Here is a 25,870-nt window from a genome sequence, read left to right on the forward strand (position 1 = left end):
AGATAAGCAGGGTTTGTCATGGTTAGTATTTGACAAGGATAGCTGGGACTGTATACTATGTTTTGAGGAAGGTAAACCATCTCTGAGTTTATTGCCTTATTTATTTATTTATTTATTTATTTATTTCTGGTATTTATATCTCTTCTCCACCTTCAAAGGGGGACTCAGGACGGCTCATGTAGGCAGCAATTCGATGCTGTTACATATGAACAATTAAATATAATAACGAAACCAATAAACCATTAAAATACATAAATTATATAACCCATTAATTAAACAGTATAAAAGCCTCAATTAACAATAAAACCGCATCCTCATGTAAATTGCCTTTCCCGTCCATTTTCACTAACGTGCTGATTTATGTCTGCTGTCCGAAAGCCTGGCCCCACAACCATGATTTTACTTTCTTCCTGAAAGCCAGGAAGGATGGGGTTCAATCATATCTCATTTGGAAGGGCGTTCCACAGGCGGGGGGCCACGGCCAAGAAGGCCCTGTCTCTCGTCCCCACCAGCTGCGTTTGTGATGCTGGTGGGAGCAAGGGGCCTAAGGAAGCCCTCTGTGATTCATAGAATGTCCTTGACACATCTTGAAGGCACATTCTACTACTATCTGGGAAAAGAGATAAACTATGATGGAAAGAGGAATAAGTAATGGCCGTAAAAGTGGGTCACACTTTAGTACTGAAAATCATCCACTGTCTTGTTTATTCCAGGCAAGTTCAAAGAGGTCTCCCAACATCACATGCAGTCAGAGGCATTTTTGTGTCATCTTCACAAGGTCTACAACACACCAATCATTTGAGAGAGATACAATGTTGGCAACTGGAGAACCAAAGAAGCGAGAAGAGCTTGTTGTTTTGTAATTAGTGTTTGAAATCTTTCTAATACCAAATTATGCAACAGTGTGGAAAACATATTTTCAAATGATAAGTGCCATCACACCAGAAGCAATTCAATATGGCCATCACATGGGGTAAACACAGATAAGTTACTGCTCTAGCATGCCTACCATCAGAGAGCCATTTTAATATATCTGTTGCTTCATTTGCATAATGATGACTACTCCCAGACACAAGATCAACTCTGATGTGAGAAGTGACGATAGAAAATAGAAAAGTAGTGACTGCAGGACACTACGGTCCCCTAAATGGTCAGCATAGACTCATTCAATGCAGTTCCATGCAGTTAAACTGAATTATACAAGTCTACACGGACCTAGGAATTATGTGGGCAAGGTTAATATGAACATTCTAGAGAACCAGAAGCTTGACTTTATCAGAGCAATGGTTACTTGCATTCTAGGCAAATTGCTAGGCAATAAACAAAATTGTTCAGTGACATCCATGAGATATACGGTCTTCACTTACCAGCTGGCAATGATGGACTATTGGGCAAAGAACCGTGGTTACTGCTCAGTGATGTTCCTCTGGCAAATTTCCTACAGGCGAGAACTAGCAGATCTCTGCACTGTTTATGACAGTTGGCACCACAATCTGGAATAAATAACCAGACCAAAAATTATTTCTACTTTCCTCCTCCCAATATGAAAAAACATGTGATTTTAAATCTACTTAAAGTCTATAGAAGGCAAAAATCCACATGATGTATGAAGGTTATCCAGAAAGTAAGGTTACAAAGCTCTTCCGGGGAATTTTCTTGGGGAAGTTGGTATCCCTCCCGTGTAGGAGGAATTCAGCAGAAGCAAACGAGCAGTGCCAGTCATCAGTAGCTTGTCAACTGGCATTGTGATGAAGGTTAGAGATGAGCGTCATCATTCCATTTCCCTCCAAGTGCAAAGTTTGCTCTGCAGTACGCTATCTAAGTGCTAAGGGCATGAACGCCAGTGTGATTCATCGTGAAATCGTTTCAGTTTATGGAGAGGATGTAATGTCAAGATAGCATGTGACAAAATGGGTACGGAATATATTGTAAGACCATGAAGAAACTTCGCAGAGCCATCCAAAACAAATGTCGTGGCATGCTGATGGCAGGAATCTGTCTCCTTCATGATAATACGTGTCTGCACACTGCTCATGCAACTCAAAGAATTATTGACTTCATTTGGTTGGGATGTTTTAAGCCACCCTGCTCACAGCCCCAATCTTGCACCCAGTGATTATCATCTCTTCACTAAATTGAAGGAACACCTTGGTGGGAAACACATTTCCTTCAACGACAAGGTGAAAATAGAAGTGACTGACTGGCTGAAAAAGGCGGAGGGAAACTTCTATGACACAGGCATCAAAAACTTGCCCCACGGATGACAAATTGTATTGAACTGAATGGTGATTATGTGGAAAAATAATATAAAATCTATGCTACAATCCATGTAAGTTTTATTAAAATATATTCATTCTTTATATTCTACAGACATATAAACGTCAATTGCCTAGTTTCCAACAGATCTCACAACCTCTGAGGATGCATGCCATAGATATGGACAAAACGTCAGGAGAGAGTGCTTCTGGAACATGGCCATACAGCCCAGAAAACTCACACCAACCCACTCCATTCATAATTTTTAAAAATGTGTTTAAATGTTCAGGTATTTTTTCAAACCACAAGATTTACCAAGCAGGTTTGTAGTTTCCCCTTGATTGTCAGTGACGCCTGTTTTATCTACATTGCTGTGAGCACTTACTATCGGAGTTGGCAATTAAGAGAATGATGATCAGTGGTAAAACACGTGTACAGTCAAAGATAATTTGAATTATTTTTTTAAAGGAAGAGAAACACTAAAATTAATTTTAAAAAGGATAAGAGTGATCTCTCAGCCCACAAGTGTAAGGCTGCAATTCAGTGTATACTTGCTTCTGAACACTGTTATTTCCAGGCAAGCGTGCATAGTACTGCATGTCACATAACTCTTCAGATTACTAGTCTGAGGTTAAAAGTGTATTGTCTTGTGTTGCCAGCAATTACGAGATTAATTAGGTTAATAACTAGGGAGCCCAAATCAGCACCCATGCGTGATTTACAGTACCTTTGCATTTGTAGCCTTGCTTGATTATACCCCAGAGCTGTAATGAAAGACAAAAGGGATAAAAAAGAAAGCAGGAAGGAAGCAAAATCTTTATGAAGGCAGGAACAATGGTGACAGAATTGCAAACAGGATATTACTGCTCTCAACACACTTCCTGCCAGAAAGAGCTATCCATTCATCTGTGAGGGTCTTCCCTTCACCATTTTCCATGACCTACAAATAAGGCAGCACTGGAGAAGTGATTCAACTCAGTATAATTTACTTTAATCTGTTGGAAGGAACCAGGTTAAGAACTTTTAATTTCCTTATGTCACAATGTTATTTTTGTTCTTAAACACCTGGAGTCCCTCTCCCCAAAATATATGAGCACAAGATTAAATTTTGGATAAGAAAGTATTGAGATTAGGTTGAAACCAAGCAAACAATTGGACTACAACCCTGCATGCACTTACCTGAGGGAAAATTTTACTGAAATTAGTGGGGTTAAGTTATCTGAATACACACAGAATCACAAGAACCAAAGGTCATCCGGTCCAAATCTGCACCATGTGGGAATACATAACTAAAGCACTCCTAAAAGATAGGTAATCTTTCTTTAAATTTTAGTCCAAAGAAGGAAAGTCAGTCAATTTTTTTAGTCTGATTATTTTCTTTCCTTGTACTTTGGATCCATTGGTTTGTGTTCCAGGTTGCATCTAAACTGTAGAATTATTAAAATCTTGTGATGAAAAGCAAACAGCACTGGGTATATTTAATTTGTAGAATTTCTTGCAGTTTGACACCACTTTAACTGCCATGGTTCAATGCTATGGAATGATGGGAATTGTAGTTTTAGAAGGTCCTTAGCCTTTTCTCCGCTTCCAAAGAGTCCTGGTGGCTCACCAAACTACAACTCCCAGGATTCCACAGCATCAGGCCCGTAGCCAGGATTTCGTTTCGGGGGGGGGGGCTGAATTTTTTTTCAGGGGGGGTTTCGGTGGGGGCTGAGTTTGGGGGGGGGGGCTGAGTCTGAGTGAAAGAGGGGCTAGCCTATCAAACCTTTTGTATCGTTACCCCAATACCCCCATGCATATGGGATATATTGAGTATGGTGATCAGATCATGATATGAATAAACATAACAGTTTAAATAATGCACCATTAAGGCCTTTTCGCGAACCACCATGAAAATTTCGGGGGGGGGGGGGCTGAAGCCCCCCGAGCCCCCCCCCCCCCCCGGCTACATGCCTGCATAGCATTGAGCCATGCCAGTTAAAGTGGTGTCAAACTGCAAGAAATTCTATAGTGTGGATGCACCCTAGTCTCTGGAGCAGCAGATAGCAAGTTTGCTTCATCTTATGGTGACATTTAGATATTTGGCTGTGTTGGTGAGGATTTTTGGACTGGATGATTGACTACACCTTCTGGATTATCCCTGCATAGTTTGTTGCTTGAATCTACTTTGGCTTTGACCTTGGACTGACTGATGATGAGCAAAGTGAGGGACTGTTTATACTGAGAGATGCTGTACAGAGTTGCAACAAAGGTCTCCCGGGTTGTTCCACCTTGTTTCATTGCTGCCTTTACATTGCTGTTACTTCAATGTTCTATGGAGTGGAAGAACTTCCCAAACATTGTTGTTTCATTCCTCTATTGAGAGTCAGTCCATACAACATGGAAATAACAGCAATGTAAAGAAAGGCAGAATACCTGAAGAAGATTTAAACGAAACAAGATGGAACAACCCGGGAGACCTTATCATGTTTTGCATTTTGTTGTTGTCTGTATGAAGAATCCTTACCTACACAGAAGCTGTTTTTATTTTGATTTGCATGGAATCATTTTATTTTGGCTTTTACCAAGGTTGCCGCTTGATGCTTAGAATACAACTTCAGGGTTACTACAGACATTTTTGCCTCTCTAAATTCCTTTCTTTATGACTGATACTAACAGACTATAAACTGTTTTGTTGAAGGTTTTCATTGCTGGAATCACTGGGTTATTGTAGGTTTTTCGGGCTGTATGGTCATGTTCTAGAGGCATTATCTACTGATGTTTTGCCTGCATCTATGGCAAGCATCCTGTGACCTCGCAACCTCTGAGGATGCTTGCCATAGATGCAGGCGAAACGTCAGGAGAGAATGCCTCTAGAACATGGCCATATAGCCTGAAAAACCTACAACAACCCTATAAACTGTTTCATATCCCTTTGTCGGAACATTAGGATTTGGTATGGACTGTCTCCTCAGATGTTTTGGAGTATACATCACCTTATAATATAGCTCAATGAGACTTACTATTTGCATAAGCTTTGTCTTTTGTCTCTGGCACCTACTGTCCCATCATAAACTATTTCAGAACATTTCCCAAATAATGCCCTTTCTCTCCTGGGAGGATATTTCAAATGGCTCCAGCTTCAAATGGACAAATAGCAGCTCTCCATTTTTCCCACCACAAGGGAGACTCCATCCACCTTTGACATCACAGCGAGTCCCCAGACAATTACAGGTGAGAGTCTAACTTGACCATTCCTGAGCTAATCAGGGGAGGGAGTAGGTCTTCTAAATAGCTGCCAAAGGGGATAAAATGCTTATTTATATGTTATGTCAGTTCTTCGGAGCTATTATGCTGTTTTGGCATCTATCTGGCCAGATGAATAACACTTCTGTTACTGCCTTCAAACCCGGTACCTTTATCCTGGCTGTCAAAGTAGCATGGCATGCTGAGAAATGAACCTACACTCCTCTGGGTGACAGATAGCTTATTTTGGTAACATAACCATCCCATTAAACTTGATACATGTTTGTACATGGATACACATCTATAATTATCAGAACCTTCAACTGATAAATCAGTCTGTTTCATTCCTTGCTTTGAAATCCTATTCAGATTACCCATTTCCAAGTTTATATTTAAACAAAAGCCACTCATTAAATATTGTTAGTCCGCAGCCACATTAATTTACTTGTATCTTCAAAATAGATCCAATTTTTAAAAAATGGAGCCACATATGCAAAACACTCATAAAGAAAACATATATATCTTAAGTATTTTTGGATGTAAAAATGGCATACTTACAAATCCAGCACAATGCTCACAGAAAGTTGGTTTAAGATAGGTCATCTCTTGGAAGTTATGTATGAAACCAGGTCCCATTTTACATTGCAGCTGTGATTTGGCCCTCAGAAAATAAGCCATCATTTCTCCTTTGCTGATAAGACCATCTCTGTTTTGTTTTTGAAACAAGAGAGGTTGAAAAAATATTATTTTAATGCCACAGAAAAGCCTTCCATAACTTCTTGTCAACCAGAGGCTTTTGAGTACACCTCCACAATCCTCCGGCTGAAGGATTCTGTGAGTTGTAGTCCACCCCTCTGGAGGACATCAAGTATGGAAAGGGCTTCTTTGGAGTGTTTCTTCAGAGGTACAATTTTTTAAAATGCATGATTTTAAAGTATTTGACAAATAATTGTAATGGGTTGAGGAAGCCTGGAAGCACCAGGACTGTGGCGCAGCTGTCTGAGTGTCAGCTGCATTAAGATCACTTCTGACCAAAAGATCATGAGTTTGAAGCCAGCCTGGGTCGGAGTGAGCTTCCGACCAATGGTGTAGCTTGTTGTTGACCTTTGCAACCTGAAAGACAGCTGCATCTGTCAAGTAGGAAAATTAGGCACCACCTATGTGTGGGGAGGCTAATTTAACTAATTTATGAGGTTATAAAAAAGACTCCAGCAAAGCACTCCAGCAAAGCATGCGGGGAATGCGGAAGTACTACATCAGTGTCACAGATGGACAATAAAAGCGACAGCTCCTCTGGCGGCCAGAAAAGTTAAATAGCCTCTGACGTCTGTCTGTATCTGTTGTGTGTCTTTGGCATTGAATGTTTGCCATATATGTGTACGTTGTAGTCTGCCCTGAGTCCCCTGTGGGGTGAGAAGGGCAGAATATAAATACTGCAAATAAATAAATAAATAAATAAATAAATAAGAGGTACTTCTTACTAAAGAGTTACAGCTTTCTAGCTTGCCTGCTTGTTCCAATTCTAAAATATTCCAATATAAACCAACTGATATTAATCTCCAAAAATATGTGCCTAACATTTCATATTTACTGAAATGCATGGCTGGGCACTTGATATGCAGAAATGGAATACGTTTTTAACCTCTCCCATACCTGCTTTTTTCCCTTGGAAGGAAATTTTTACTGGTGGGGAGATATTTGCATAAGAAAAAGTGAGTAGTGAGATGGAAAAGGTTAAGTGCTGGTTCTCCCCAGTAAGTTCTAAACAGACTCTCCGTCTTCATTATAAAGAGAGCATTAAGGAAAAGGGGGGCTCTTAATTGTAGTGGCTATATCTATCCCAGGATCCTACCTCAAACTGGCAGAGTGTAAAATCTGCTAGGAGTCCCAAATGTCCTGCTCCTCCTTGAACCCTGATTTTACTTCCTAATTCCAGGGTGCTCCATTCCATGACCTTTTAAGTGGCAAGAGAATAACTATGGGAAACCAAGTTATTCAGTTATGCAACAACCAGCTCCAGGAAGGTGATGTTATCCACTGTTAACAGCTATAACGATGGTCAACTCCATCATTAATTAAACAGGTAAAGGTTTCCCCTGACATTAAGTCTATCTGTGTCCGACTCTGGGGGGTGATGTTCATCTCCATTTCTAATCCAAAGAGCTGGCATTGTCCATAGACACCTTCAAGGCCATGTGGCCAGCATGACTGCATGAAACGCCATTACCTTCCTGCTGGAGCGGTACCTATTGTTCTTCACATTTGCATGCTTTTGAACTGCTAGGTTGGCAGAAGCTGGGCCTAACAGTGGGAGCTCATCCCACTCTCCAGATTCGAACTGCTAACCTTTCAGTCAGCAAGTTCAGCAGTTCAGTGATTTAACCCACTGCTCCACCAGGGGGCCCTCATTAATTACCTTACCACTATATGACCATAGAAAGATCATTCACATCAGCAGAGATTATAGGATCAGTCTTGTTGACAGATCTGAATTCTGCAGTATGAATTGACCATAAAAATATCTTTGTCACAAAGAACGCCAGGCGTGATCTCTAATACTAACATTCTTCTGAAAACTAGTTTTTAAGAAACATGAAAGGAAGGATGTTACTGATGTCATATTATGCTTGGAAGAGTCTGGTTGATGCACTGAAAGTGAAATGATGCACTAGATAAGCCTTTATTTGAGTAAGTGAGTTATAATAAAAGGTTAGAAATTGGGACAGAATCCCATATTTCTCTTGCAACATTTGGTTTGTCCATGATAACTGCAGGAAAAAAAAGCCTTATGGAATGCTTTGCCAGTTGAAACCCGATCTATCCGAGATTTACTTGCTTTTCGGAAAGCCTGTAAAACCTTTCTCTTCTGACAAGCTTTTGATGGGTGAATAACTCGGGACTATGTCTGTTATTGTTTTATTGTATTTTAAAGTTAATTGTATTGTTTTAATCTACTGCTGTAAACCGCTCCAAGCCAAACTGGGAGTAGCGATATACAAGTCAAATAAATAAATAAAATAAATAAATAAGGGTTGCCAAGATAATATACTATGCTTGTCAAGTGTTAATTTGCACTCGTCATAGTGGCTGACATCTTGTTGAAACCAGTTTTCTATCTGTGAAGGAATGCATACTTGTGAAGGTATACAGATCTATCAGCTTTTCCATTAGAAGAACTTATCAAACCTGAGCAGCCATTTAGACTACTGCAATGAGCACTTTGTGGGGTTGCCTTTGAAGATTGTTTGGAAGCTTCAAATGGTCCAACAGGTCCTAACAAGATTGCTCACCGGATTGGCGTACATGGAACACACAATTTCCCTGTTATGTCAGCTCCACTGGCTGCTAGTCTGCTTCCGAGCACAATTCAAAGTGCTGGGTTTAGCCTATAAAGTCCTAAATTATTCCGGCCCAGCTTACCTGTCTGAATATTTCTCCCTCTATGACCCACCTCAGAGGTTGAGATTATCGGGGGAGGCCCTGCTCTCGGTCCCACCTCCCTCGCAAGTGCGACTGGTGGGGACGAGAGAGAGGGCCTTCTCAGTTGTGGCATCTCGCCTATGGAACTCCCTCCCCAGTGGAATTAGATCTGCTCCATCCCTCCTGACCTTCGGGAAAAAACTGAAAACATGGCTCTGGGATCAGGCTTTCAGCCAGTTAAAAGGAGTAGTGCAATATGAGACTACAAATGAATATAATGACAACTCTGACTGGCCCTGGAATATGATTTGGATCATGTGATTTTAACAGAATTTTTAATGCTATGTTTTTAATGGGTTTGGTTTTAACATTTTTGTTTATTTGCCGATGTAGTAATATATGGCATATAAATAAATAAATAATAGTGATATGGGTGTGTGCATAGGATCTGCCTCATAGAGATGAGAAGGTCTGGGCACATATCCCATGGCCATCTGCTTATATTGAATAGTTTACGTCTAAGAACATTCTGAAGGGCTTAAATACCTTAAAGGCACCAGATCCCATCTGATCTTGGAAGATAAACAGAGTCAGTCCTGGTCAGTGCTTGGATGGTATGTTACCAATGGAAACCAAGTACTGTAGGCTATATTTCAGAGGAACGAACTGGAAAAAACACCTCTGAATATTCCTTCCCGAAATAAATCACATGAAACTCATGGGATTGCCATAAGCCAACAAGCAACTTGAAGGCACACATACAGATACATATATCAGAAAATCCTTTGTACTCCTTTAGACTTATATGGAATGAGAATATTAATCATCAATTCCATGGCAATTACTAAGAAAAAGGAAAAAAACCACACCCATCTCAATCATTATAAATCGGTAGGAAGACAATTAAAACAAATGAAAGTGATTTATAAAATGAGACTACAATCATGCGTACATTAGCCTCAAAATAACCCCACTGAACATAATGAGATTCACATCTGAATAAATAAGCATAGTGTTGCTCTGTAAAACACTTACAGGAACAAGTCCACTTACTGATCTTTGTCTAATACACAGAATGAGTCCAAGAAAGGAAAATTAGCTGCTATACTTTCAAAGTCTTCTTGAGAGATATAGCCATCATGATCATGGTCATAGTTTCTAAAAACAGACTGGAAAATGAAATAATACAATGAAGGTGGTGATAACAGTAGAAGAGAACATGTTTAATACTGAAGGCAAATAATATAAACATAGTTAACTCCTAAATGAAGACGCTCGAAAAAGTGTATATACTTTCTGCTTGTAATTTGAATCCATTGGTTCATATTCCAAACTCTGGAGAAGCAGCGAAAAATCTCTCACTTTTACATTATATCCCTTGAGATATTTAAAGATGGTGATCATATCACTTCTCAATCTTCTCCAAGTTAAACTTACACAACTCTCTAAATCATTCCTCATAAGGCCTGGTTTCTAGACCTATGAACATCTAGTCACCTTCATCTGGTGATGTTCCAGTGTATCAATGTCCTTTTTGGGCTGCAGTGCCCAGAACTGAACAATGTATTCCAGTTGAAGTTGGCCAAAACACAATAGAGCCTCTGCCTTTAATCTGGACATTATAATGCTGGGGTAACCCAGAACTACACAGAATTTTAGTCCACCACAACCCAACTCATGTTTATTTTGTGATCTACTGGATTGTTTTCACATATACTGTTTTTAAGCACGTGCATTTCATTTTTCTCACCGAGATGAAGCACTTTTGAAATACTTACCTCAACTAGCTTTTGGATGTGTTTGTTGATGATGCTTGGATCAGGCTTTGGTATTACTCCAGATGCCCACTCAAGGGGCACCACAGGCTTGTTAGGGGTTGTTGGAGAGGTAGGCTGCTAGCAATTAAATCAGAAAAAAACATGCTTAGGCTTTAGTGTGAATAGGGCTTAATTCCTCTCACTCCACCCCTTGGCAGATTAGAGACTTTCTGAATGATGAATAGATGGTTGCATTTTAATTGTTTGATAATACAGGGTTAGTCAAAATGAATAGGCCAATAAGAAAATTAATTGTACCCGAATGTATGTTTACTGTAACCAAACCACAGCTACGTAGCGACAGATAAACTATCAAAGTTTTTTTTGAGCAACACACATGTACGTTAATGCCGCTAGGCGTCGCTAGGAGTCGCTGTTTTCAAAATGGCGGAATCAGGCAAAGAGAAGGCGTTTTGTGTGATGACATTTGCTAAAACAATGTCAATAATTACGGTCCAGCGAGAATTTCGAGCCAAGTATGGCAAGGAACCACCTCATCGACATTCCATTGCGAGGTGGGTAAAGCAATTTGAGGAGACGGGCTGCTTATGCAAGGGTAAAACCACAGGACGACCGCGTGTCTCCGAAGACACAGTGGAATCCATTCGTGCATCCTTTCAACGAAGTCCCCAGAAGTCGACAAATCGTGTTTCCATGGAATTGAACGTTCTGCAAAAAACTGTGTGGCGCGTGTTACGCAAACGTTTGCAGTTCAAGCCGTATAAATTGCAAATGGTGCAGGCTTTGAAAAAAGGTGACTATTCGAAACGACACGATTTTTGCGAATCAATGCAGCGAAGACTAGAGGAGGAAGGCTTTGCCAACAGACTGGTCTTCAGTGACGAGGCAACATTTCACCTGTGCGGGAAGGTCAATAGGCATAATCTCCGCTTTTGGGGATCTGAAAATCCTCATGCCGTATTGGAACATGTAAGGGATTCGCCGAAGGTAAACGTTTTCTGTGCAATAACCAACCGTCACGTGTTTGGCCCATTCTTTTTCGTGGAGAAAACCGTAACAGGCATAGTGTACGCTGACATGTTGTCTGAATGGTTGATGCCACAGTTAGAAGAGAAAGTGCCCAATTTCGTATTCCAACAGGACGGTGCCCCTCCGCATTGGCACAACAGTGTACGCGAGTACCTCAATGAACACCTTCCCAGACGTTGGATTGGCCGTGCTGGAGTGACTGATCTTCCATTCCTCCTGTGGCCCCCCAGGTCCCCCGACCTCACACCATGCGACTTTTCTCTCTGGGGGTATGTGAAAGACACTGTGTTCCGACCTCCATTACCGCTGACCTTGGACGACTTAAAACAGCGCATATGTGCTGCATTCAATGCCATTACGTCGGATGTGCTGCAACGGATGTGGAATGAACTGGACTATCGCTTGGACGTCTGCCGTGTCACACGGGGCGCCCATATCGAACATCTCTGAAGGTGAGACAAAACTTTGATAATTTATCTGTCGATACGTAGCTGTAGTTTGGTTACAATAAACATACATTCGTCTAAAATTAATTTTCTTATTGGCCTATTCATTTTGACTAACCCTGTACTATGTAACATGATTATTGTTCCTAGTTTATAAATGTCATTTCCTAATTGATTTTATTGAAAAAACATGAAAAAGTTTATTAAGCTGCAAAAACTTAGTTTTTGTGGGACATCCTGCAGTACATTTTGCTATAGTTTTTAAATGAATAAAGAGTCTCAATCAATTCAGCATTCAACCTGACAACCTCTGAGGATGTCTGCCATAGATGCAGGCGAAACATCAGGAGAGAATGCTTCTAGAACATGGCCATATAGCTTGAAAACCCTACAACAGCTCAATTCAACATAGTTTGTAGCAGCCTCAAAAATGAAGTTTCTGGAGTATAACAATTACTTTCAAAGTAAGTACTGCACAATTAAACAAGAAATAACGCTCTCTAACCAGGAACATGTTTTTTTATGTTGCATAGTGTAATAATTCATGACAATCCTATTTGTCAGGATTGCTTTGACTGTGTGTTCATGGCAGGGGGTTGGACTGGTTGGCTTTGTTGCCTTTTTGGCCTCTTCCAACTCTATGATTCTATGATTGCCTGATTCCAAAAACAATATGCGTTGTATCCAAGCCCTGCTAATTTGTTTTCCACATGAGAAAAAAAACCTTCAAGTATTTTTCCCCATCTCTGACAGTAAAGCAACAACAACACTAATAAGGCAAATTAATATGCGGCTGACTTGGCCACGATAGTCCACGCTTTGGTTACATCCCGTTTAGACTATTGCAACGCTCTCTACGTGGGGTTGCCTCTGAAGACTGCCCGGAAGCTGCAGCAAGTACAACGTGCGGCAGCCAGATTACTAACGGGTGCTGGGAACAGGGAGCACACCACTCCGCTGTTACACCAGCTCCACTGGCTGCCAATTAGCTTCCGAGCACAATTCAAAGTGCTGGTGTTAACCTATAAAGCCCTAAATGACTCCGGCCCGGTTTACCTCTCTGAACATATTCTCCCCTACAAACCATCAAGATTACTAAGATCGTCTGGAGGGGCCCTGCTCTCGGTCCCGCCGGCCTCACAAGCGCGGCTGGTGGGGACGAGGGACAGGGGCTTCTCGGTAGTGGCCCCGCGACTCTGGAACTCTCTCCCGCCAGAGGTTAGAACCGCCCCAACAATCCTGACTTTCAGGAAACAGGTGAAGTCGTGGTTATGGAGACAGGCCTTCGAAGCATGAGACAATGATCTGGATGGAAGACGGTGTATATTCGATTTTAGTATGACAACTGACCACTGTAGTTTTAAATATATGTGCTTTTAAAATGTTTTATTGTAATGTGTATTTTGATATTTTACCGACTGTATGTGTTTTTATGGTTGGAAACCGGGCTGAATCCCTCTTATGAGGTGAGAAGCTCGGTATATAAAACTTTGAAATAAATAAATATAAATAAAATGTCGTCCTGCTGTTTGAAGTGGGAGCTTCATGCTTCCTTCTAGTAGGAAGAGTGCTTCTTGGGAAAGCCTATACTCCTGTTAGCATCTCCCATCAGGGAGATGGAGCGGGATACAAATAAAGTTTATTATTATTATTATTATTATTATTATTATTATTATTATTAGCACATATGCTACCAGTTGTGCTTTTTAAAAGATTTCTGCATTCGGAGGACAGGTTATGAATTTCTCAAACAATTTCTCAAATAATTCTCTGAAAACTGTAACAGTGACATACCGATTTAGATGTCCTTGGTTCCAATACAAGTGACAGTTTGTAGATATCATCTTCTGTGTGGTAGAGATCCAGAGAAAGCTAGGAGGAATCAAAGAAAAATTAAAACGGCATTCATTACTTGAGTTATGATGTAAAAGAATGAGTGCAAGAGAACTCCCATAAGTTCTTTATGTTACAGCAAAACTGCTTGGTAATTTGCAGCAGAGAGGCACTTATGAGTAGAGTATAGGCCATATTCCTTCTTTGTGCCAATGTCACATAAAGCAGCCACTACCTGGGCAGCACATGAATGATACATAGTGAATTTGATAACAGTGCTGTCACCAGGCTATATGGAAAGATTTGTCCCACTAGTATATGTGCCTCCAGAATTCTACTCAGAATGTTCCCAAGTTTGAAAATAGAGAGTAACTTTCACTTATCTATTAAGAACTACCTCAGAAACCTTCAATGCCCTCTCCCAGGTATTCTGGAAGATTTACCAATCCCCCTGAAGCAGATTTTTGGAGAATACATAAAGGAATGTAGTGAAATTATTCAGACAGCTAGCCTCTTTTCAAGCATGGAGAGGCACTGAGCTCATCACAGAAGTTAAACTACTTCTGGCCATCATACATAGCCCTCTGTGGTTGAAAAGAGGCAGAAGTGACCTGAAAGGAGGGAACTCCAGCAACCGACCTCATCACATTGAGAAATTTCCCTCTCGTAAGACACTTCAGCCTCTTGTTATGCATGGAGAGGCAAAATACGATCCCATGGAAAGAAATGATTTTAACCTGGATCACTGTTTCTTGTATCCTATGGGGATTGGGGCAGAACAATATGATCCCATGGAAAGAAATGGTTTTAACCTGGATCACTGTATTTTGTATCATATTGGGTTTGGGGAAGAACAATTTAAACCTATTGGAAAGAATTTGTTTAAAACTGGTGTCAGTCTCCTTTAATGTAAGGGGCTTTGGTCAGGGCAAAGGATTGTTTGGTTTTCGGATGATTATTGTTTCTCCTGATTAAAAAAAAGTAATACTGACCTTGTGATGAATGTAATATGAATGTATTGCCAACTCTTAAGTGTCCAAGTGTGAGTGTGATGGGGAGGCAGATCTTAAAATAGGCCTGCTGATGATATAAGAGGGGCGATTCTCTATGCTCAAAGACTGCCACCCATGCTTTCCCCTCTCAATGGGATGAGGTCATTAGAAATCCAAGTTTGGACAAACTATTTAATTTCAATCCATCTTTCAGAATTTCTCAACCGGCATGGTTGATTGTTGATTGAAGCATTTCTGAAACCATAGTCTAAAAACCAACTTTACCTGTTTTCATGCTAGCTGAGGGTATGAGATAATATTTCAAAAACTTTAATAAAAATTGTTGCTGTGCATGACTTCAAGTTGCTTCTGATATATGGAGACTCTAAGGCTGTCACAGGATGTTCTGAGGTTGAATGTGTGAAACTTGCCATCTCACTTAACACAAAATGAATGCAGATCCAATCATTGTGGGAGTACATGAAACCATCCATGACCAGAAGCTGTAAACTAAAAAAAATTGTCCTTGGGTTCCCTCTCTGATTTCTATCTAAATTATTTTATCAGAATATGGAGCAGTCCCAAACCTATATTACATTCTGTGTCCAAAATTTCAGGGATTTGTGGACAGCATGTCTTTCTAGTTTGTTAGAAGTCATGGTCATTCTGATATACCGAGCAACAATGCCTCCAATGTGCTTTTCTCTTATTCTTGTAAAAGAGTACATAGCCAGGTATAGTCACATCTTACTTAGAATGTTTCATCTACTAGATCCAACCTCTTTTTTCAAAAAGAGCATGACATGTCCACATGAACAGCTTTGGGTTATGACTGAATGATAACCTTTCCCCTCTACTTTCAAAGTGCCCATTGAAAAGCAACTTCTCTAAATTACTTTCAGTCTGGTGTTTTTCAAAAGACTGCTATTCGTCACACTTTCACTAGACTAGAAAAAGGCCTGGGACTCTCCAGATATTTGCATAATTTCAGGGCTGGCTAGTTTGCATTATGTTGCCATGCTTGTAACTCCAGCGCATGCAGATGGAGAACTCAGTGAGAGGAGGTATTGTATATCTATTCCTTCTTTTTAGCCCCATAGGTTTTTCCTTATCAAGAAAAAAGAGGAAGGCATGGTGGAGAACCAGGAGATAAGTTATTCATGGAGTGATTACATTAACTGAAGCATCTCTGCTAAACTCAGCGAATCAAGCAGAACAATATTGTGGTAAAAATGTAATCTAGAATCACTATATAATTCAGAACTATAAAGCAATATTCTCCCTGCAGAGTGGCTTCTAGTCACATTGCTCCCTGAAATTACCATAAGTCAACAGGTAACTCAAAGGCACATGCACACATGGAGAGAAGTATTTAAAATCATTTAACATTCAAATCAAGACAATGTTAACTATTGGTAGACCACACAACTTACTGTGTGTGGCATTTGCAGAATGGGTGGGGCACATATCTCCCACATGGCCACTGATCTGATACTTTCTTTCTCAGGAGGCTAATTACCTTGTCCTATTTCAGGGAGGGATGCAAAAGTGGCAGCCAACTAGATCATAGAATCATAGAATCATAGAATCAAAGAGTTGGAAGAGACCTCATGGGCCATCCATTCCAACCCCCTGCCAAGAAGCAGGAATATTGCATTCAAATCACCCCTGACAGATGGCCATCCAGCCTCTGTTTAAAAGCTTCCAAAGGAGCCTCCACCACACTCCGGGGCAGAGAGTTCCACTGCTGAACGGCTCTCACAGTCAGGAAGTTCTTCCTCATGTTCAGATGGAATCTCCTCTCTTGTAGTTTGAAGCCATTGTTCCGCGTCCTAGTCTCCAGGGAAGCAGAAAACAAGCTTGCTCCCTCCTCCCTGTGGCTTCCTCTCACATATTTATACATGGCTATCATATCCCCTCTCAGCCTTCTCTTCTTCTGTGAGTTTTCCAGCAATCCGGTGATTCTGGCCATGAAAGCCTTCAACAATACATAGATCAAGCTGCTTGATTTGAGCTCCTTGGCTGGTAGGTCCAAGCTGGATGAAAACTGCAGGTTTTTCCTAGGTCAACTCAGGCATATTTAAGGTCCTGCTGGGTGCTCGACTAAACATTTGGCTTTTGAGCATCAGTCCACTCACTCACGCTATAATATTCCAACCTCTGGATGGGCTATGATGTTGCTTTGATATGTACTGTTTGTCACAACCATGTAGGAGGCTGACATAGATCTGGGATGTAGTACCTGGAGTAACTCCATCCTGGTAATGAAAATGAGGATGAGTTCAGGGGCTAAGAATGTGGGCTGTGGCAGTAGGTTTGGCATGGATCAAGAAGAACGATCCCTTTATGGCACCTTCTTGTGGCAGGGAAGGTCATCTAATGGGATCTATCACCCACATCGCCACTTCCCTTGTCATCTCAGGTCTCTGGCTACAGCTGGAGACCCAGGTGGGTTAGTTGATGCCAGGATCTAGGACTCACGTGGCCTCATTAACAGCTGTAATCAATAAAAATGTGGCCTTTTGCTCCAAAGATACGGTTGTCATGTGCTTTGTTGGGTGGAGGAGTATTGCCTTATGCACACAGAATGCTTCCTTCTTCAAAATACCCACTGGTTATATACATTTGTGAATAACTAGTTATTTGGCCTTTAAATCATCATCATCAGTATTATCATTATAATCACCACACTGAAAGCGTTAGGGGTATCTTGTACTAGTTTACAGGGCCAGAATTTTCTAGCATGTTTTCTTCTTTGCTTTAGAAAACCAAGAGAGACGCTTAGCTCCCTCCCATTCATTAAAGCTGTTTCAAAGCCGAAAGGATCAAATTTTGCATTTCATTCCTTGTACAATGTGTATTATATAAAATTTAGCAAAGTACACGTCAGCATTAGCAGGCTGCTGCCAATGCAGAGACTGCTGAAGTGACCTGAATTGTATGCAAGCTCTTTTCAGGCCTCATTCCTCTACAATAGCTTTGTTGTTAGGTTTTCCACTGCAGCAGAATCTATAATGTGGAAAAAGTATCAGTTACAGGGATTTTTTTATTTTAAAAAAATAGTTCCAAATAACAGAAAGAATGACAGATTACCAAATGTCAGACATGAAACTGATTCAGCACCAAAAGATGACAGTGGAAACAGAAGAGAGGAATATGGAACCAACATGTGGAACTGACCACATTTGGATAATATGTGGATATTTTCTCCATTGCTTCTATGATGTCATTTAACGAAACTAGTTCAGCTGTCAAGGCAAGCCAGGATTTTTGAAAATCCTGGCATATTGGGAATGAGTAAGTGTGTTGGTGCACTCAGTTCAATTGCGCTCACTTGGCTCTTCCTGCCAATGGGAATAGCTAGACAAATAAGGAAACTTTCCCCTTTGTCTCAATCCTTGGACCAGGGCAGAGTAATACAAGTGTAGTGTAAGAGATCCTTTAAATAATCTGACTTGAATCAACTTATGATTTAAATCAGGAGGGCATAGAGCCCTCCTCCTTATTTATTTTTATGTTGCCTCAAATACCACTCTAAAGTGTGGGCTGTATTGCTACATTTTCATTTACTAAGAAATAGCATGCCCTTGGATCATTTTGGGGACAGATATGAGCAAAAAGCTTTAAAAAAACCCCAACAACAACAACTTGAAAATCTGCCACTGGTAACCACAAAAATGCAGCCCATACATTGCACTTTGCCCACTCCAGGTTTAAAAGTAACCGCAATTTGAAGGCTCAGAAATGTATTCTTTCTGTGTAGATGTGGCTTGTAGATGGCAATCTATTTGCAGTGGGTCCCCAGGTGTTTTGGCCTACAACTCCCAGAAATCCCTGCCAGTTTACCAGCTGTTAGGATTTCTGGGTGGTGAAAGCCAAAACATCTGGGAATCCACAGGTTGAGAAACACTGATTTATGATGATCCCATGAATTTCATAGGTTTTCCCTAGGCAAGGAATATTCAAAGGGGGTTTGCCAGTTCGTTTATCTGAAATACAGTGTAAAGCACCTGGTATTTTTTGACTGCCTCCCATCCAAGCGGTAACCAGGGCTGGCCCTGCTTTGTTTCCAGGATAATATGGGATCTGGCACCTTTAGGGCAACTATTACAATGCAGCCTGAGCCCTGCCACTTGCACAATGGAGAACCCTCTTACAGCAACACCAGAGGCACTCCAAGTGGCCAGCTACTGGTCAAAGGACATTTAATATAATGCATCACAACTGTATTATTTATTATTATTATTTTTCGCACTTCTACCACACCCTTCTCAACCCCTGAGGGGGGACTCAGGGCGGCTTACAAAAGGCGCAATTCGATGCCAGCACAACAACAAGATAAAAATAAAACATATATAACGATAATTAAAACAATTAAAAACAATCCATTATATATCACAATCCCTAAAACCAATCTAGTGCTCAACGTTTGCCAGCTCAGAGTCCATAAATTCAATTCCACATTGTCAAATCCATCAATTCTAGTTGTCGCTTGTCCTTTGTCTATCTGCTAGATTACCCTAAAGCCTGGTCCCAAATCCATGTTTTTAATTTCCTTCTAAAAGTGAGGAGGGATGTCGATGACCTAATTTCCCCGGGGAGTGAATTCCACAGGTGAGGGGCCACCACCGAGAAGGCCCTGCTCCTTGTTCCCACCAACCTCACTTGTGATAGAGGTGGGGCCGAGATCAGGGCCTCCCCAGAAGATCTTAAACTCCGAGGCGGGACGTAGAAGGAGATGTGTCCGGACCCTTGGTTCTCTCCTGATATGATAAATAGGGCTATTATTAAGACTGACATTATGAAATGTGCAACAAATAGCAACCTTCCAAGCCTCCACTAACTGTTTGTTAATGTATATACAATTGTTAGCCTGCATTCTATGAGTATGTTGATTTGCCAGTTTAACTTACCCCTTTGATGTGGAAGGAGCTATAGATGTGGTTGTATAGAGCATGTGCAAACTCAGGACTCCATTTTGTGTTCAGTATGCTTATGGACTTATTAACTAAGTTTGGTTTCAGACCTCACTGGAGGTGGATGTAGGTGCTCATGGACTTGAGTGAGTACAGATACACTTAAAGACACTTAAAAGACTATGTGTCTGTATACTGAATATATACAAGTTTGTTAATAAACAATATATCTTTGTCTCTTGAGTGCATGTATATATTTTGGGCAACTGCAATTTTTACTTCAAACAACCATCCTTTGCTAACCAGATATATTTTTGTAGTGGCCTGTCTTTATCCTTAGCCGTTTAAAGACATGGTTCCTCAGTTGAACAGCTGAGCTACCTGTGGTGCTATTACACTAATACTTCATGAATATCACTTATCTTAAGGTTTGATTTCTAACAAGGTCACACCATTCTTGACTTGTGGTTTTCAAGTGATCTCTATGTTCATAGAGATTCACATTTTGCCAGACAGAGGTGACAATTTTTACCCTTTCAATTTTCAACAATACTGATTTGACTTCAGTTTTCAGCACTACTCATTTTTTGATCTCAAATGTGATAGTAATGGGACAAGATAAAGTTTTCCAAATCCATTATTTATCAGGGAACTTACTGTTAGCAGGTTAATTAAGTCCATGTTTGGTTCTAGATGGTGAGAAGCAGTCTGCAGGGAAACCAGCTCGCTCAAGGTGACTGAAAGCTGCTGCATTTTCACAATGTTGACTTTGTTCTCATCGATCCAGTCTGGAAATATGACATGAACTGCTATCAGGTCCTTCAAATGGACTCCTAAGATTGGGATTTTGAAGCCAACACAATCAGCAAAAGCTTTGCGGTAGTTGCAGTAGTTTCCGTTGGAGGAGACTAGTTCAGTCATTTCATTCCAATCCTGCAGACAAGGCATAGAAGAAGCAAGACTCTGCAAAAGCATTCCTAGCATTGCTTTGATCAAAGAGGCAGAGCTTAGGAGACTCATACTGGAAGACTGGGAAAAAAGTTCGCTTTGACCGACCCATGATTCCAAAGGGAAAGTAGCTCATGTGATGCATTTCTGACAAGGGGTGTAGGTCAGTAGAGTAGTAATACATGGTTTGCAAGCAAATGGTCTAAGTTCAACTTCCAGAATCTTTTGTTTAAAAAAACAAGGGTCTGAGAATTACCTGCCTGAGACCTTAAATAAATGCTGGCAATAAAAATAACCAGAGCTAAATCGGCAAACGACTGCATGAGACAGCTTTCAGACCCTCCCTACTCCAGTGGAAAGTAAAGTAGACCCTCCAGTTTCACAGGGATTAGGAGCCAAGGACCCCAGTGAAAGTAGAAAAACTACAAATAAAAAATCTGCTGCCCCATCACCCCCACCACACCTCTGTAGGTATCTCTAGATCAGTGGTTCCCAACCTTTGGTCCTCCAGGTGTTTTGGACCTCAGCCCCCACAATTTCTAACAGTTGGTTAGATGGTTGGGATTTCTAGGAGTTGAAGTCCAAAACACTTGGAGGACCAAATGTTGGGAGCCACTGCCCTAGGTTCTCCAGAAAACATCTCTGTTCACCTTCTGTTGAGGTTGACCATGAAATTGCATAAGATTCCTACAGAAGTGTTTTGGATTACCAACTGTTAGGAATTGTGGGAGATGAAGTCAAAAACGCCTGAGGGACTTCCAGAAGATCTCTGTGGTTAATTTTTGGTAGATGTTGACCACAAAGTTGCATTGAAGAACCCAGAGATTCCTAAAGAGAACATATTAATACAATATGCAATAATAAAACCCACACATATCTTTTTGAAAAAGTACATTTTCATCTAGATATGCTCCTCTATATAACAGCTATAAGTACATGAACCAGTTGGAGGATAGATACTGTCATACCTTCGTAACTTCAGAAGAAAGGTGAGAATGTGTTTCTTTGAGACGTGAAATAGAACTATGGCTTAGTCCTCCCACAACAGCCATCAGGGTATTGAAATTTTGGAGATACCGAAGTTTCTGTGGACATATTAGATTACATGGCTTTTTGTTACTACTAGAATACTACATTCAGTGTTCAAAAAGTTATAGTTTAAGAACACATGTTCCAATTAATAACTATACAGATTTGTGCAGTTAATGCCTCTATATGTGACAAACAAACATAAAAGCCAGGACGAAACAAAACAATGACTTAATAAAACTGTTTCCCCCCATGTTGGCCAAAATAACATATTTTGTAACACAAATAGTGGTTAGGTACCATGGCTAATAGTTAATTGCCTCTATTTGTGGGAAAAGGGATGGGATTTGGTAAAGTAACTCGGGTTAGCAAATACATAGTATACATTATGTCCTTGCCTCAACACACTAAAATTTTAACTGAAGTAAGAACATAATTCATAACCTACTAAATCTATTAAAAAAAAACAAAAAACCTCTGAGCATAAAATCCATGATTGGAATGTTTTCTGTGGTTAGGACAATTTTTCATACTCAGCCCACATCTAATTTCTTGGGTTCTTCCCTCTTTATGTCTGTACACATGACCATACATATTATTGGCAATAAGATTCACTCACTTATCCACATCATTGTACTGGGGTCAATGCCACTATAATAATAATAATAATAATAATAATAATAATAATAATAGAATTACCTGTGCAACATTGATGAATTTTGTAATGACCTCTGCTCTTTGCTGTGGGGTTGGCTTACTAAGAACCATCAACTGTACCCATTTGGAGATGCCATTAAATAAAGCAATTGATCTTTCCAGAGTTGGGTTGTTATCTAGACAGCCATGGATCACGTAACTCTGATAATCTGTAAACTAAACAAGGGGAACAAATTGTATTTTTACATGGGCCCTTTGAATTCATAAATACATGTGCTACAGTATATACTGGAATAAACCTTACTTCTTAAGATGTATCCCAAGAATTTGTCTCTGCCTATGAACCCACCAGGACTCTAAGATCTTCTGGGGAGGCCTTGCTCTCGATCCCGCCTGCTTCACAGGCACGGCTGGCGGGGACGAGGGACAGGGCCTTCTCTGTGGTGGCCCCTCGGCTGTGGAACGCCCTCCCCATGGACATTAGATCAGCCCCTTCGTTAATGGGGTTTTGAAGGAAACTAAAAAACTGGCTATTTGAACAGGCGTTTGGATAAACAGTGCAATAAATTCGATGAATATAGGAAAACGGTTCTAGTTACGAGACGTTAATGTGTTGTTAATGTGTTGTTTATTGATGTGTCATTTCTTTGTATATTATGCTATTAATGGTTTTAAATATTGTATGTTGTTATGATTGACTTTTTACTCTTGTTGTGAACCGCGTTGAGTCGCCTACGGGCTGAGAAACTGCGGTATACAAGCAAAGTAAATAAATAATAAATAAATAATAAATTTAAACTCCATTGACTTACTTTAAAATTGCTACGGACCACAACAGAAATTGAATTGAGGGATGCTTTACTATATTTTCATTTTCAGGTGCTTTACAATTCTGCAAAATTCTGAAACTGCAAAAATTATTCATCCTGATTAATAAAAATTCTTACAGAGATCCTCCTGAAAGATTTATGCTCCAAAAAGGTGAGATGCTCAGCAAGTTCAATAGGTTCCAGGTGATCAAAGAGCAAGCAAGCTTTGCCCTTCTTTGAAGTTCTTTTCCTTTGGGTGACTCTTCGCATCCAGTCATAAGAAGGGCTGTAAAAAACAATAAAAGGGCAGAAGTCAGGTGGTTCCGGTGCCCAAAAGCACCGCAGAAACAGCATTGGCAGATCACATAAAGAACAAAACATTATTTCTGTACTTTTTGTTTAAATTAGAAAACATTTCCTTAAATCTTCAAATACAGCAAAACAGCAGCTCAAATTACTACCCAGACAGCTGCTTTGAAAACAAATCCAATTATAAAAATATACAGTATAAGTAGAGCATTACTGAATTATATCAAGAGCCCATTTAATAAACTATCTCTGTGTCCCACAGTCAGATTTTCTCCAGGAAAAGCACAAGAAGGCCATGAAAGCAATAGCTATTCCTGTGAACACTGGACTATGTCTGGAGACCAAGGTCTGATTTCTCTCTCAGTCATGGAAAGCCACTGGAGGATACTGGGCTAGTCCCACACTGTCCATCTTAAAAAACTCAATGATAGGTTTGCCTTAGCGTTACGATAAGTTGGAAATGACTTGAAGGCACACAAAAACAGCAACAACTCTTTGCTTTTACTTATTGGTGTTAATAGTTGTTTCTTCAAAGTCTGTCTTAAAACATTTGTGCCAAATCATAGTCACAGAAACTCTAATCCAGTGGGTCTCAACCTTCATAATGCTGCAACCCTTTAATACAATTCCTCATGTTGTGGTGACCCCCAACCATAAAATTATTTTCGTTGCTACTTCATAACTGTAATTTTGCTAGTATTATGAATATAAATATCTTATAAGCAGGAGGTATTTTCATTCACTGGACCAAACTTGGCACAAATACCCGATATGCCCAAATTTGAATACTGGTGGGGTTGAGGAGGATTGATTTTGTCATTTGGGAGTTGTAGTTGCTGGGATTTATCATTAATCTATGATCAAAGAGCATTCTGAACTCCACCAATGATGGAATTGAACCAAACTTGGCACACAGAACTCTCATGACCAAAAGAAAATACTGGAAGGGTTTGGTGGGCATAGACCTTGAGTTTTGGAATTGTAGTTCACCTGCCTCCAGAGAGCACTGTGGACTCAAACAATGATGGATCTGGACCAAACTTGGCATGAATACTCAATATGCCCAAATGTGAACACTGGTGGAGTTTGGGGAAAATAGACCTTAACATTTGGGAGTTCTGGTTGCTGGGATTTATAGTTCACCTACAATCAAAGGGCATTCTGATCCCCACCAGCTTCTGACATGGAACCCCCATGACAAACAGAAAATGTTTTCTGATGGTCTTTGGTGACCTCTCCAACACTCCGCTCATGACCCCCAGGTTGAGAAATGCTGGTCTAATCCATCCTTTCCCTGAATCAAAGCTGCCCACATGTATTAGAGACAATTGACATCACCTTTCATTAGTCTAAATACAAAGGCAAATCTCAACTAGAGTAGGTCCACTGAATCAATGGGACTTAGACAAATATCGATTTAACATCTCAATGGATGAACTCTAGTTGAGCAGGCAAGAAGATTTAAACTATAATCCCCAGCCAATATGACCAGGAGCCAGCTTGACTGTGGGTGATAGGGATCAATTGCAACTGGAGGGCATCAAGTTGGCTAGTATAACTTTTTTTTACAACTTTATTGCTTTCTGTAAAAAAAAAAAGTGAAGTTGCACTAGAGTTGCATACAATGGCAACAGTGCATAACATAGACCATGAAACACAGCAAGAGGCATCTTGAATAATAGAGATGTGGCTGAATTCATCCAGTACTTTTATTTAGAACTGGAAGAAGGCTAAAGGAAAGGGTGCCAATTTTCCAGATATTTTGGATTTCAGCCACCAGAAGCAGCAGCTATTCCTAATCATCCAAAGGAGAAGCAAACATTTAATTTTGCCTCATTACAAATCAGTGAGAAATATTCCACATTTTATATTTATTTGGATGACTTAATAAACTTAGATGGAAAGGCAACACAGTTCAGTTAATTTGTGGATTAACTTACATATCTTACTGGATATGCATTGTGACACTAGATCACTCTTGTATCCATCCCCAGAAGTGTTTCCAGATGAGTTGAAATTCTTACATAGCTTCCTTTTCTTTCTCTTCCAGTACCCATTTTAAGCAATTTTGTTTATATTTTCTCCAGAACAGGCCTGGGCAACTGTGGGAGGCTATGATGCTTCATTACCACTATAGCAGTGGTTCTTAATCTGTGGGTCCCCAGGTGTTTTGGCTGACAACTCCCAGAAATCTCAGCCAGGTTATCAGCTGTTAGGATTTCT

At 40.3% G+C, this 25,870-nt stretch overlaps 1 protein-coding gene across 3 annotated transcripts in view; it reads right to left on the minus strand.

Annotated features, from left to right (window-relative positions):
- RASGRP3 (RAS guanyl releasing protein 3) overlaps positions 1 to 25,870 on the minus strand; it is a 47,064-nt gene that overhangs the window by 4,380 nt on the left and 16,814 nt on the right. For 2 of the 3 annotated variants that reach the window (XM_060754009.2, XM_067464417.1), the window contains 10 exons: positions 23,477 to 23,624; positions 22,572 to 22,745; positions 21,812 to 21,928; positions 20,553 to 20,828; positions 13,949 to 14,026; positions 10,680 to 10,796; positions 9,955 to 10,070; positions 6,040 to 6,187; positions 2,984 to 3,020; positions 1,368 to 1,493 (listed from right to left, as the gene is read on the minus strand). In XM_060754009.2, coding sequence (XP_060609992.1) covers positions 1,368 to 1,493; positions 2,984 to 3,020; positions 6,040 to 6,187; positions 9,955 to 10,070; positions 10,680 to 10,796; positions 13,949 to 14,026; positions 20,553 to 20,828; positions 21,812 to 21,928; positions 22,572 to 22,745; positions 23,477 to 23,624 — 1,337 coding nt within the window. The remainder of the gene's footprint in view (positions 1 to 1,367; positions 1,494 to 2,983; positions 3,021 to 6,039; positions 6,188 to 9,954; positions 10,071 to 10,679; positions 10,797 to 13,948; positions 14,027 to 20,552; positions 20,829 to 21,811; positions 21,929 to 22,571; positions 22,746 to 23,476; positions 23,625 to 25,870) is intronic. The other variant, XM_067464419.1, reaches the window with a different exon arrangement.

Source organism: Anolis sagrei, chromosome 1 (genome assembly GCF_037176765.1).
Source record: "Anolis sagrei isolate rAnoSag1 chromosome 1, rAnoSag1.mat, whole genome shotgun sequence".
Taxonomy (NCBI): domain Eukaryota; kingdom Metazoa; phylum Chordata; class Lepidosauria; order Squamata; family Dactyloidae; genus Anolis; species Anolis sagrei.